This window comes from Amblyomma maculatum, chromosome 10 (genome assembly GCF_055883805.1).
Source record: "Amblyomma maculatum isolate TAMU_Amacu chromosome 10, ASM5588380v1, whole genome shotgun sequence".
Lineage (NCBI taxonomy): Eukaryota > Metazoa > Arthropoda > Arachnida > Ixodida > Ixodidae > Amblyomma > Amblyomma maculatum.
This window is the reverse complement of record NC_139353.1, coordinates 171,807,143-171,821,325: the sequence shown is the minus strand read 5'-3', so window position 1 is coordinate 171,821,325 and position 14,183 is coordinate 171,807,143. Positions and strand designations below refer to the sequence as shown.

Here is a 14,183-nt window from a genome sequence, read left to right as displayed (position 1 = left end):
ATTGTACATGTTGTACGACTGAAGCCATATTACGCGTGTTAAAAAATCTGTGGTGTTTAAACTTTGCAGTGTTTATGTTTAAGTTTCTTTGTTTTGGAACATCTAAGCGATGTTTTTTTAAGGAGGGAGTGATGCCGCGAAAGCTTCAAAACAGTATTTTTTGTTTTTTAACAGCCGCCGGCATACAGGCTTATCACTCTGATTCTGGACCGCGTTTCAGTTCCGTAATCTTTGTTTGTTAATGCTCGATGTCGCGAGTCACACCTTTATCAGTTTTGTTGTAGCGCAAGATGCACCGAGATCTGTCTCGAAGGTTCCGTCCACTCGGGTGCCTTTCCACAATGTTCCAGCCCGTGCTGGTAGCTGTTTGCGACGTTATCTAGATTGTTCTGTGCAGCCTTTAAATTGAGCGTTGACGAGTGTGACGAGCATTATTTGTCCGACGACCGACGAGCACGTTTGTTGCTATCGCCGCCGCCGAGTTGCTTAGTTCTTTTGCGGGCGCAAGTCAGCCCAATTAAGAGTTTCTTCAGTGCAATCATCGACCCTTCATTTGTATCGTCGACGTTGTCACCCCTACGTGACAATATTATAATTATCATCAGTTCAGTTCAGTTCAGTCGTGTCCGACTTTCGTGACCCTATGGACCATATCACGCCACGCTTTCCGATCTCTCACTATCTTCTTAACATCACATCGGTACCGAGGCTGAGTCAAGAAGGCGTTCCAACTCTGTACTACTGAGAGAAGTCGCGACACTAAATGCTGAATATAAGAGGCGAGGATTTATTTTTATCTGGAGTGTTGAAGTAACAGTACTATTCTCAAGTAGTAGATTTAGAATTTCACTCCCTTTCATTCCGGAGCTACGCACGATACCTCGTCGCAAACAGTTAAGCGGGTAGTCGCGCAAGCCTAAGACGATCCAAGCGCAGAACAGGTTCTTGGCAAACTGAAATAATATAAAGCATCTGGCTCTTAATATGAGCTAAGATCCATTATATAGACACAACCAGTAACAAGAACAAGTACGGCGTAGCAAACAAGGTTCGGGACAGTAAAAATTCGGACGGGCGGAAAATCTATTGGCTAGGCAGGCGAAGTCAAAAGGACAGCTGCACAGGGGAAGGAAAAGAAAGAGGTAATTGGTGAGGTGAGGAAAGGAGCAGAAGAGAAAACGGAGCAAAGAAAATAGAAAAAAAGCAAACAGTGGGTGAATGGCGCGGCAAGAAAACACCATGAATGGGACTGGGAGGAGGTCTAAGGAAAGAAATAAAGAAAAAGCATATCAATGGGGAAATAAAATTCAAGAAAAGACCGCAGTCTACCGGCCAGACAGAGAACCCCTTTTATGAAAGTTTTGACGAAAGTGCTTATCAAGAGTAATATACTGGAGTGTGCATTTACACAACGTTTTAATACTCGCTGCTTATACTCGTACCTATTTGCTTCCGTGCTGTACGCACGGCGCTTTGCAGTAAACTCTGGAGTTGCCTACAGCTACTGAAGCTAAGATGACAATGCCTTCCAGCCCCAAAGCACAAGAGGCTAACACAAAAATGCCGATTTTATTTACTTTTGCAATATGCAGGACGCCACAGCTAACCTGGACTTCCAATAGATTCGCGTGAAGCAATATTTCAGCCGGTGCGATTCTAACTTGATTTTTAATGTTTGTATCAAAACCATCTTGCCATGTAGTCGCGAACAATTCTTTTATTGATAGAATAATTCATTATACTTTCTGTGATTGTGCTGATTGCGAAGAATAATTTCGCTGATTGTGAAGAATATTGTTATTGGCGTGAGCCTAATTTTCTGCGGTTTAATACATGGTTGCTATAATTATACTCATTTGCTTTGGCACAGTACGCGTGGTGTTTGTACTGTTATCGGAGCAGAGATGAAAACGCGTTCTAGCTCCAAACTACTGTTAGAGCACGTGAGACAGCACGCTTCTTTTTTTTTTCCGTACAGACGCAGAGCACACGACTTCCACCGCTGCAGGGACTGCAGTCGTCCTCCGTATTGTTATTGCGAAAGCAATACAACTTTTGTATTGCTTGCGGTGCGACGGCGGTGCACATTAAATGATCTTCCGCATGACCTCTGTGTGACGTCACGCCTCAAAGCTGGGCGACCAACTCGCTCCGTCCGTGAGAGACGGCGGTGCGCATGAATGGCGGCCTAACTCCCGCTCTCTCCGCCAGGAGCGCCACAGGTGTTATGACGTCACGCCTCAAAGCTGGGCGACCAACTCGCGCCATCCGTGAGAGACGGCGGTGCGCATGAACGGCGGCCTAACTTCCGCTCTCTCCGCCAGGAGCGCCACAGGTGTTGTGATGGTATACAGCTGTATGACAGTAGCATTGATAATGGCGGGGCATTTAGCTGATAATAATGATGAGAGCAAACGTAATGCACCGTATGCAGCACCAAAACTCCAGCTTTCGCATTTCTGCAGTGTAGATTGCACTGTGCTCTCAATTTCTTTTTCTTGCAGGAGAAAAAATACCGCTTTGACGTAGAGTCACGTGTGAGCGGCGAGGCTCCGCCCGAACAAGTTTGACGGCGTCCGGCGCCCCTTGCTGTCTGAACATCGCGCCGCTCCATCCGTCATGCGGTGTCCCCTTTCCGCGACGGAGAGGAGCACCGGCTGTGAGAATGAGGCCTTGCTGCGCCATCCTTTGTGGGGCACTTGCCGCCGCCCGCTAAAGACCAGTGTTGCCAGATGAGCTAGCGGCGCCATTTTGGTCCTCAGCTGAACTGGCGCGGCCGGGCGCTCCGCATGAAGGAGAGCGTTGGCGCTCGGACATTGCGGCGGTCTGATTTTTTCTTCGCTGCTATCTGCATGAAATATTTGCGCACTGCGGTAAATATTAAGTGATGCATTTTATACAGCTCATCCGGTAAAAAAGCCATCGGCATATAGAAATAGTAGTAGTAGTTGTAGTCTGAACCATGTGCTGGAAATTATCGGGGGCCGCGTAAAAATACGTGTCATGGTAATTTGTGGTTCTAGAAATTGGTGATTGACTGATGTATGATAGGTGATGACGAGTTCATAAATTGTAATTAATTATTGAATTCAGAAAAAAAGAAAAATGGGGTTCAAAGGTATCAAAATGCTCAGAATATAAAGCCAATGCTTGATGATGCTAAACAAGAAAATTTAGAGCACACAATTAATGAAATAAATAATATAATTAAGAAAAAATGAGACACCAAAAAAGGGGTTTCAAAGGTGTGAAAATGCTCATAATGAAAACCCAATGTTGATGGGGCTAATTAAGAAAGTCTAGACTTTGTAATTGAACAATTAAGTAATTGAACTAATTGGAAAAAGAAAAACTTGGAAAAGGGGTTCCAACGTGTGGAAGTGCTCCGAAAGAAAAGCCAATGCTTGGTGAGGCGAATATAAGAAAAAAATAAATTATATTTAATGAATTTAATAATTTTCATTATTGATTGAAATATTCTTAAAATGAAAATTAGGAAATGCGGTTTAAAAGATGTCAAAACGCACAGAATGAAAATCGGATGCTTTTTGATGCTGATTAATGAATAGATAATGAGTAACTAATGAATAAATTAAAATATTTTGAAAAATAACACTTGAAAAAAGGAGTTTCTAAAGAGTCAAAGTGCTCAGAATGGAGAGCCAATGTTTGCTGATGCTAGTATCGATGTAGAAAAGATAGAAACGAAAACTGCAATCAACGAATTTTATTAGTTACAATTCACTTTTTGGGCGGTTATAGACAAAGGAAGCCAATGAGCATACTGCATTCATACTTGATTAAGATAACCCGTGATATTACTTGGTGTAGCCAAAAGTACAAAAGGTAATCACCATTAACTAATTAACGGCTAATAACTAACACCCGAAATTAGTGTAATAGCTATCCTGTGATATAAGATTTGACATAACTTAAAGTTATAGCTTTAATCACAGCTAGTTAACAGTGCTTAATTTAAGCCGGTAATTAGTGTCTGCGAACATCCTCGCTATAAGTTGTCCAATGATATATAACTTCATGCTATAGACTGAAGTTCAATATTTAATAAAAGTCAATTATATAAGGACAATTACCCGCAATTAGTGCATTGCGATCGTGTCACATATGAGCTATCCTGTGATATATGACTTGACATTATAGCCTTAAGTTCAATTGTTAATCACATTTATCTAATTAACGGCAAATAATAAAGACAGGTAATTAGTGTATTGCAATTGTGATGGATATAAGCTATCCTGTGATATATGACCTGACATAGCCTAAATTGCAGGTGCAATTACCTAATTGCAATTACCTAATACCTGCTCATTAACTAGTAGTAACTAAAAATCACAATTAACTAGTTAACAGTTCTTAACTAATCCGGCAATTAGTGCAGTGCAATCATGCTCTGCATAAGCTATCCAATGATATATGACGATGCTGTAATTTGAAGTTCAATATGTAATCACGGTACACTGAATAATGGTAATTAACAAAGGCCGGCAATTAGTGTATTGCAATTGTGATGGATATAAGCTACCCTGTGATATATGACTTGACGTAGCCTAAATTTCAAGTGATAATCATAATGATCTAATTAACGGTGATTGACTAAAATTAACTAAAGGAGAGTTGAAATGATAATCACAATTAACTAGTTATCAGTTCTTAACTAAACCGGCAATTAGCGTATTGCGAACATGCTCTTTATAAGTTATGTAATAATATATATTTTTAATCAAGGGTAATTAGCGAATAGCAAGTAATTAACAGTTTCAAATAGTCAAGCGCAATTATAGTCGACGCAAGGTATCCAACGATATATTACTTGATATTGCAGCGCAAAGTTAATTTCTATTCACAATAAACTAATTAATTATTGTACCTACAATAATTTTATTCCTATTATACTCGACATAAGCTTTCAATTTATATAGCAGTTGAAGTATTGTAGTTAGTGTACTGTGATAGTCAGCCCTTCAGCCATCGACATGCACCAGTGCGTTGTGCGACGAAGACAAAGAAGAAGTACGCTGGGCTCGCTGTTGCAAGGTCCTCTCCTCACAGCTCTCCATCTGAGCGTCAATAAACGCCCTATTACAATTGGTGGAGGTGCTGGGTATGTACGTGAACACCGACCATTCCAATTGGGACCAAGTTCTACCGTTTGTTACTTACGCATATAACACCGCGGCACAGACCACTACTGGATTCTCTCCATTCTTTCTCCTTTACGGGCGGGAGTCACCCTGTACCATGGACACACTTTTTCCCTACCGCCCTGACGTTTCCGAATCTTCCCCGCTATCCGATGCCGTCACATACGCAGAAGAATGCCGTCAGCTCGCCCGCTCTCTCACAACAGAAAATCAGTGGCAACAAAAATACCTCCTTGATACCGGCGAAGCTTCGTCATATCTCCCGAACTCTCTGGTGTGGCTCTGGGTGCCCTCCACAATCCCTGGCCTTTCAAAGAAATTTCTTGCTCGCTACCACGGGCCATATAGGGTCCTCCACCAAACATCTGCAGTCAACTACGTAGTTGAGCTTGTCACGCCCTCTGCGGACTTGCGTCGCCGTGGTCGTGAAACAGTTCACGTGAACCGATTGAAGCCATTCTATGACCCCGCTGTGCTTTCCGCGCCATAAGTCGCCAGATGGCTCCTTTTTTTTACCCGGGGGGAAAATGTACTGTGATAGTCAGCCCTTCAGCCATCGACATGCACCAGTGCGTTGTGCGACGAAGACAAAGAAGAAGTACGCTGGGCTCGCCGTTGCAAGGTCCTCTCCTCACAGCTCTCCATCTGAGCGTCAATAAACGCCCTATTATATTAGAATAAAAACACAGCTACACAGTGACCGTGGAACTTTATCTATACACTAGGTACACAATGCTCATCAACCAATAATGATACACATTGAAACAAGGTGTCGGCTATCGATATTTTCTACTAAGAAATGTCATTTTGGTCTAATTACCAAGCTGGGATCCCCAAAAAAATCCACGTAATGTTCATTTTTAGTTAATTCGGCCAATTTCTCCCCTTAGCTCACCCTGGTTCTACCTATGCAAAGCGTGCCACTTCTAAGCTGGGGACCAACATGGCGGCCCACCAAGCTTGACGGCCGTCTTTGGCCAAAATCGGCAACCCTGGCAGGAGATGTCACCACCCTAAGCCGGGCGCCGCGGCGAAACATGTAGGCTCCCTATACCTGAGGAAATAACGCAAAAGGCACGGGGTTAAAAAAAACGCGTATATGGGCGTCAAGCCAAGCTGCTACGTTTATGGCGGTGTCACCTCGCAGTGTAACATTGCGGCAAACGTCGTGACTGCCCAGCTCGTTCATAGGCTTTGTGCCGGCATCAAGTCTATCTCGGTTGGCTCTGGATGTCCCTATGGCCTGCGTTCTTAGCTTAGATTTGCCTACGGCTTAAATCGCTTGCACAAAACGTTCAGTGCGCGTTAAGAGTGCGGTTAAGACGGAGGGACACTGCAGCACTTTTTACAAAAATTGGGCTTTTAGCAGAAACCCACTGCTTTTTATGCAGCGCGATCTCGAACATCAGATTCAAAATAGGCAAAAAAAGATGAAATAGCCTTTTTTCGGCAGAAATACGCAGGCCGCACGACGGGGCTCACCGCGGGTCGCGCGGCCGTCTTTGACTGGCCCCGACGTCGCGTGACGACATCGTGAGGACCGGGGAGGCTGCCGATGCAGCTCCTTCACTGCGCTGTTTGCCGATCTCTGCGGCTTTGCAAATGTCATTATGGCACGCAATTTCCACACGAATGACAATCGGGATTTTCACCGCATGTATCCCTACCAGATGCGCCCACAAACGATGCAGCACTTCCGTTGTGAAGAGCATGGATTTGGCATGAAAGCTTGCTTTGGCTAGAATAATGCATTTGGAAAAGTGGTGTGTGGCATTATGAGCAGAAGCTATACTTCGTCTCACGAGATATTTGCAGCCCTGCAAAAGGCAGAGGCACCCGGTCCAATCAGGATCACGCGCACTACAATAGGCAATTGTGCTCCTACCCGCCTCTCGCCCCCCAAATTGGCAGGGGTGCCGGCCAGTAGAAGCACAATTCTCTATTATTGTGCGCAGGGGAAGAGGAACTTAGGATCACAATTGCAAGGGCTTCTCTGCCTTTCGAAGTGCTGCAGATATCTTGTGAGACAAAGTATACATGGCCCTCCGCGCTCACATTCCTCGAAAGGAAGGGCAGCGAACAATTATCTACTACCCCCGTCTCAGGCTTCCCGTCCCGCCCGTAAAGGTCATTGTTGTGAAAAAAAAAAGGACCCTGCACAAACGATGTTAAGACTGTCTTAGCTAAGTCCAGACTTAACTGGAGTCTTAAGGATAGGCCGCTAGCATGGCTGCTTAAGACTGGAGCCAAGACTGGGCTTCAGCCTTGACTTGAACAAGTCGCTTGCAAGATTACGACTCTAGTGCCGTCTTAGTTAAGACACAAGGACGGCAGGTACCTAAGTAGCAAAATAGGGGAAAGCAGGGACGTGCTGGCCCCGTCCTAGCTTTGAGATGTAAATGACCACAGGCAAAGGGAATTTTATAGACCACCCCCTGACAACAAGGAACATACTCCCGGTCATGTTTTATTCTGCACACCGGTTTTGGATTTAAATCGTTACTGGTCTTGTTATCAACGATAGAAAAAATCTTTCCAAGCTTATTTGGGGCCGAAAAAACAACTCGAACACCGAACCTGCAGGCCACATACTTAAGGTTATGCGACAATTGGTGTATATAGGGAATAACCGCTATCTTCTGCCTTTCACAATCTTTCTGAGTAGACGGCAAGGCCTTGAGCCTTTTGAATAATTTATTGCATCCAAGAGCGATCACCTCATCCGGATAACCTGCCTCTTTAAACCTCCGTACCTGATCATGGAAGCTCTGATCCATCCTGTGTGTGCAGGATCTAGATAACGCCAATGACAAAGAAGATACAACAATCCCGGCTTTAACGGTTTTTGAATGCTTAGATACATAGTTAAGTAAAGGTTTGTCAGTCCGCGGCGAATATTTCCAGCATAAATGATCTTTCTCTATATACAGACATAAATCTAAAGAATTTATTTGATCATCAACCGGGACTTCATTGGTGAACTGTAAACCACAGCCGTTCGCTTTGAACACATCCATCACTTCTACCATACGCCTCGGAAAATGCATTTTACCAACAAATACTAAGAAATCATCCAGGTATCTGAAAATGCGTGATGTAGTCTCACCTAAGTCATTTTGAATGGCTCTATCGATAAAGGCAAGGAAAATATCGCTAAGTACAGGCGCCACTCTCGAACCTATACACACACCTGCTTTTTGAACGTATAGAAGACCGTCCCATTCAATGAATGTAGACTGCACATAAAAAGACAGCAGTTCTAAAAACCCCTCTACAGAAATGCCACAAGACCGTATGAATAGTTCTTCATCATTGTCAGATGTGATACAGTTGGACATAGCTGTCATTAAATCCTTGTGGGGAAGAGAGTAGTATAAATCCACCACATCTATGCTGAAAGCAGTGCACAAACCTGGGTTATCCTGTTGTAAAAACTTTGTAACGGAATCCGAATTGCAAGCCTTGAAAGGATCATTAATAACCAAAGAAGACAACTGCTTCTGTAAATACCCAGAAACCTGGGCCCGCTTGCACAAAACAATCTTAAGACTGTCTTAGCTAAGTCCAGACTTAACTGGAGTCTAAAGAATAGGCCACTAGCATGGCCGCTTAAGACTGGAGTCAAGACTGGGCTTCAGTCCTGACTTGAATAAGTCGCTTGTATGATTACGACTCTAGTGCTGTCTTGGTTAAGACACAAGGACGCCAGGTGTCTAAGTAGAGAAATTAGGGAAATACAGGGATGCGCTGGCACTGTCCCTGCTGTAAGATGTACACATTCCGTCAATTTTGCGTTGTGTAAAATCCGTGCCATTGCTTTTTGCGGCTTAAGATTGTGTTACGAGGAAAAATGCCCCAAGTGGTTGCTGAGGCCGTTCTGGGAAGCCACTCTGGTGAACATGAACCCGAAGCGTTCGACATTCGGAACACGAGCCGTCTTAAATAAGCTTGGTCTTTCTAAAGACACCATTTAAGTCTGGACTTAGCTCGGACTTTATCGTGCAAGCCGGCCCTGGTATTGCCAAGTGTTCCTCTCCGTCACAATGGCATGGAACGGTGTCTCTAATTTATGCGTTTTAGCTGTGAAAAAAAAACATGCAAACAGTTAATCTTTGCCTTCTTCCCGCTGCCTAAAAGTTGTCCTAGATTCAGCTTTTCAAGCAAGCGCAACGCTCCGGATTTTACTTTTACTGGGTCTTCCGAGACCTTGCGAAAGTTCTTACGGATAGCCCCATCGCCTTTTCCGAGAACAACGACTCTGGTAAAACCACAAAACAACCTTCCTTATCCGCAGTGACCAGTCGCAAATTATTACGGACTAAAAAGTCTACCAGAGAGTCAAACCTCTTGCAAGGTTTCCCGCCAGTGGTCATCCTGGTCAAAACCGCCGTACACTCTTCAATGCATCTGGAGCGAAACTCTTCTTGTACACGGTTAGAAATGGATCGCACAAGGGTCACCTTCTCTTCCTTTTTGAGACGTGGCTCGACGCAGAACTTTGGGCCCATACGAAGAAGTTGCTCGTGGCTCCTCAGAAGAGCCGTATCACCAAGGATAATCACCTTTCCAGGTCTCGTTGATGTCACCTTCTTTGACGGGAGAGGCGGACGTACTAGCACAAGATACCACAGCAGGTGACGGGCAAGTGTTCACAGCACAGTAGAGAGAACACAGCAAGTGTTCAGGCAAGTCCCAACGGTTTCTTCAGCTTCGTCTTTCTTTCGCGTCACTACTGTTGATCGTCCTCTTCTTCAACATCCAGCGACGCGCAGGGCATATATGTAACAATATCATGAAAGCTTTGCTATACCGCTGCTGGGGCGAGCGTCTACAGTAAGTACTAAGACATCTCCCTTGCAAGGTGAAACTTAATTGTGCTTGCCCTTCGAGAGAGACAGCGGAACATACGGACCCAAATTCAAGCTCAAGAAGAAAGCCAGATATCAGACTGGGAACCCTCGTTGGTCGACAAGTGTCCAGTGATATACTTCTATCAACTACCAGCAGCAGCCGAGGCACTCACTCGACCATCTCTGTAAAATAGTTTACTGCGCGCCAAGTCCTACAACGTACTGAGAGAGAATACTAAAACCGGAAAAGAATCTTTCACACATTAAATAAACTGATCTGAATAATGCTATACATATCGCGTTAAAATGATGAGGGTTGCGACGAGATAATCACATTTCTAAGCAGCTTGGTTTGCGCTTCTTTAAGGAAGGTCGCTTTTCACTTCATTCTGCTTGAGCCAATTTTTTGAGCCCATTCTGCATTTCAATACCCCTTCTAGAGTTATCATGAATTTTGGTCATCAATTCAGTTTGTCATCCCAATAGCCTACTTTTCGTTCCTTCATTTTTGCGAGGTTGGAATGTTATTTCCTGTGCACTAATTAGCTAAGTTTCTTATAGAAGGTTCACTGGGTAAATAAAAACAATAAATTTTACACGTTCTCTACTCACGTAGAGCGACAGCGGAAGGTAAGCCTGCGTGTAGGGTGAAACGATGCCGCCCATGAGCATCATGAGGGAGGTGTACCCGTCGGCGAAAGACACCACCACCATCAGCTGGGCCGCCGTGCTCTGGTTGGTGGAAAGCATGATGACCACCAGCGCCGACAGGGCACCCGCCTGCGGGGCAGGAATATAGTCTACATGCGGAATGGTTATCGGGCCGCTTGGCGGCAATTCGGGCTTTCTAAATCCTGTTTTCGCAAAGGATGTGTGTTTCTTTTTCTTTCAAAAACAATAATAGCGGAATGGCGGAGTTAGACAGGAACTGTTTCCTTAGAATCAGGTGAAAGATATCTGCGTACTATTTCTTTGTGTCTGACAGCTCTGCCCATCTGTCTAGGAAATTATGTAGGCGTGTCAAGAATAGTGAACATGCTTCCTCGTTCCGGGGACTCGCAGACCTGAATTTTTCTCTGAACCATTCCTCTGTCATACGGAAGCGAATCATGAGTATACCTTAAAAGCATTTACGGTTGGGCTAGTTAGTGATGTCTTAAAATTCATCTTAAAACAAGATGAGTTTTAAGAGTCATGAGTGCCTGCCGGAGCTTATTGTAGTCCAAGCACTCGGACGCAGACATGCGGCTAAAAAGCTTAGCGCTTCGCCACTTAAACTCAGACTGAGGGCTGTAGCCGACTGGACCACTGAACGCGAGGTCAACTATGATTCTCAGTGACGCGCTCGAAACGCATGAGGTAAACGTCAATGTCGTCCCTGCCCTCATTAAAAAGCCCTCATTGTGCGGGCTTATGCGTTCTGACCGAGCAACTTGACCTTCCCGCGTTTTTGACCTCGTTTTTCCGAGTTGCTGGACTATTCGGTAGGTCTCGCCGGAGGATCAGTGACTCCTTTTCTTTCTACATCTCCGCAATCTGTAACACCTTTTCTTTCTCCATCTATGCTATGCTGAGTTGGGCCTTTTGCGGCTCTAGTTTTTTCCTTTCTCTGTCTTCGCCATTCAGAGTTTAGACTCTAGTTGTGCCTCCTCTCTGTCACGCACGTTCCTCATTGCATTCCTCTTTGCGACAATCTCACTCCTGGTCGACGCATTTGAGCAGCTCTTGACCTCAAAGCCGAAAAGTTCGGCCATACTCAAAAAGTCGTTCTAACTCTGCTTCGGCCATGTTAGGTGGGAAGCGTTATGCAGGACATAACAGTAAAAAAAAACGATAACCTACTTATTTCTCCCTTACCGACACTTGGCTGACCAGTACGGTCAACAGAGGCGCTAAATCCCTTTAATGCCGGTTACCCGTCGACCTCGAGGAGGTTTGAGAACATAGTTAAAGGTTAAGCCGGTCAACCCGTGAAGTAATTACAAGATGGAAAAACTCAATGAACAAATCACTGCGATAAAAGCAAACTATAAAGATAACAAAGCAAGTGTTCCAGATGTATTAAGTAGGGGCAATAGTTACACAGAAAACAGCTTAAAATACTAAGCCAGATAAGAGTTTAAACAAAGGCGAAAATAATGTTAAATAACCGGCAGTCTGTGGTAAAAAGGAATTCTCACGGCGTTCTTGTTCGACGAGGAGTCGCAGTCGCAGAGTTGATCGGTTATTGCGGCCGTACAAGATGGGGAGAAACCATGAGTTGATCGCGGGCTCGGTGAAAAAAGGTGACACTTTCCCAGAGCGAGCGGCGGCAACAGAGACCCGGAGGACTGAATCTTCCTGGACCGAACTGCCGCAGCCGTGCTGCGGTCATGCCTCTTTGTATACTCTCGCCTAGCTACGCTGCGGCCCATCGTCTAGGGCGCGCTCTGGCCGGTCGGTGCTCCGGAGATTCATGTCGAAGCATACTTGTAGGAGCGGGGCGATTCCCTAAGTTTCGCTATTCATGTGAGGCAGGAGATCCTGTAGCTTCCGCTGTATATGTCAGGCCGCTTGTGAGAAAGGTAAACGCCCCCGGACCTAACAGCGGACACGTCTCGCCTAAATAAAAACAGAAGACATCTTTTTGTTGTGCAATGTCTAAGTTACAAAACACCCGGTGGAAGAAATAAATCCGGACCCCTCCACGACTGAAAGAAGACGAATATTTATTCGAAATCATGCTCCACAAAACGTTTCGAGAGCTCCGGAAAGCGCACTTGAAAAACCAATACACATGTTTCTCGAAGACACCGTCGGGTAGCCGCCTCCTTGCCCGATTACTTATCCAACACACCACTGTGATGGAATAGCGCATTCCATCCCATTACACGAACAGGACCTGATGGGACAATAATGGCCGGTGCCTGATGCGGACGGAAGACCCCGCTCACCATTATGCATCGAAACCCAGAATATTCTACGCGGATCCTTCCGGCCCTCACCCTGGTAATGGTGGATGGCCGCAGTCGTCCACCAATACAAACCAGTCAAAAGCCTTATTTTTTAGAGCCCGTAACATAACACACGCAGATGAGGTCGCCATTGCAGTGACATCTCATCCCACATCTCATCCGAATCGCGGGCGGCATGTCGGAACGTAGATTAGGGCCGGCACCGTGCCTCTTCTACTGCCTTCTCTAAAACAGCCTCTACAACGGGGACGTCTCTCACCGTAATGTTGTTGACATGGGCATGAAGGAAACGAGGCAGCTGACCCTCCGCCCGCGCGCTTCCTCACCGGCCTTCCCCTCCAACCACGATGATCAGGAACTCGAACTATCTACGGTCTACGCTTTCAAAAACTGTTATACTCTGTAAAGGCCCGTCAAAAGAGGATGAGCAGCTTCGGCTCTGCTTTGCCTCCATACTAGTACTTTGCTGTGCCCTGCAGCTCCCATTTGGGCCCTTCTACATGGACAGCTGCCCACACAATGTGAAGTCTTCGGATACCTACCACATGGTGTGGTCTGCCCGTCATCCTGCATTCGTTTTCACTTCAACTCAACTGTAAGGCCACGGTGGTCCGCTTTCTAATGTTTCGGCGCGCACGCCGGAGGAAGCGACGCAGATGAAAAGATCTAGCGTCTTCTTGATCGAGGCGCGGCCAATTGTGCAATCCCGGCCACAGCGCTGCGCCTCCTCGCCCTCGTCGACATGGTCAAAAGAGCACGCTGACTCATGTGTGCATCTCCTGGCGCGGACCTGGCCCTCCTCACTTCGTGTCCTTGAGGAGGTTAAGCCAGCCCATGGGTTCGAGAGATTTCTGGACTGCTCTAGCGAACCGGAGGGATGGAAGCATAGCTATGGCAGCAGTTTCCGCTCCTCCTCCGTGTCCCGAAGGTTCGGCGCTGGTAATTTGAGAGCCCGTCGGCGGTTCTGGTTCTGTTCGTCGACGAAGCTAGCGGTAGCGGGCAGGCCCCGACTTAGAACTCGTAAAAGAGCGATGAGCTCATGCTGCTGTTAGTGTGTCAGCTCGTGAAGCTGCGCGTAGTTTTCATTCAGCCAACCTCTCGTCAAGTCTAGTCGCCTCTCTTTTGTAAATAAGTTTTCTGTACTTCGCGTTTTTGTTATATAAAGGTAACTTTCGTCTTGTTACTAAGTTCGCCGTCCTTTGCCTCATTGTGCGTGT

At 45.6% G+C, this 14,183-nt stretch overlaps 1 protein-coding gene across 1 annotated transcript in view; it reads right to left on the bottom strand.

The window, feature by feature from the left end:
• Positions 1-14,183, bottom strand: part of LOC146177948 (uncharacterized) — a 155,329-nt gene that overhangs the window by 31,844 nt on the left and 109,302 nt on the right. The window contains exon 2 of the mRNA XM_084581776.1: positions 10,625-10,792. Within this exon, the coding sequence (XP_084437902.1) occupies positions 10,625-10,792 (168 nt within the window). The remainder of the gene's footprint in view (positions 1-10,624; positions 10,793-14,183) is intronic.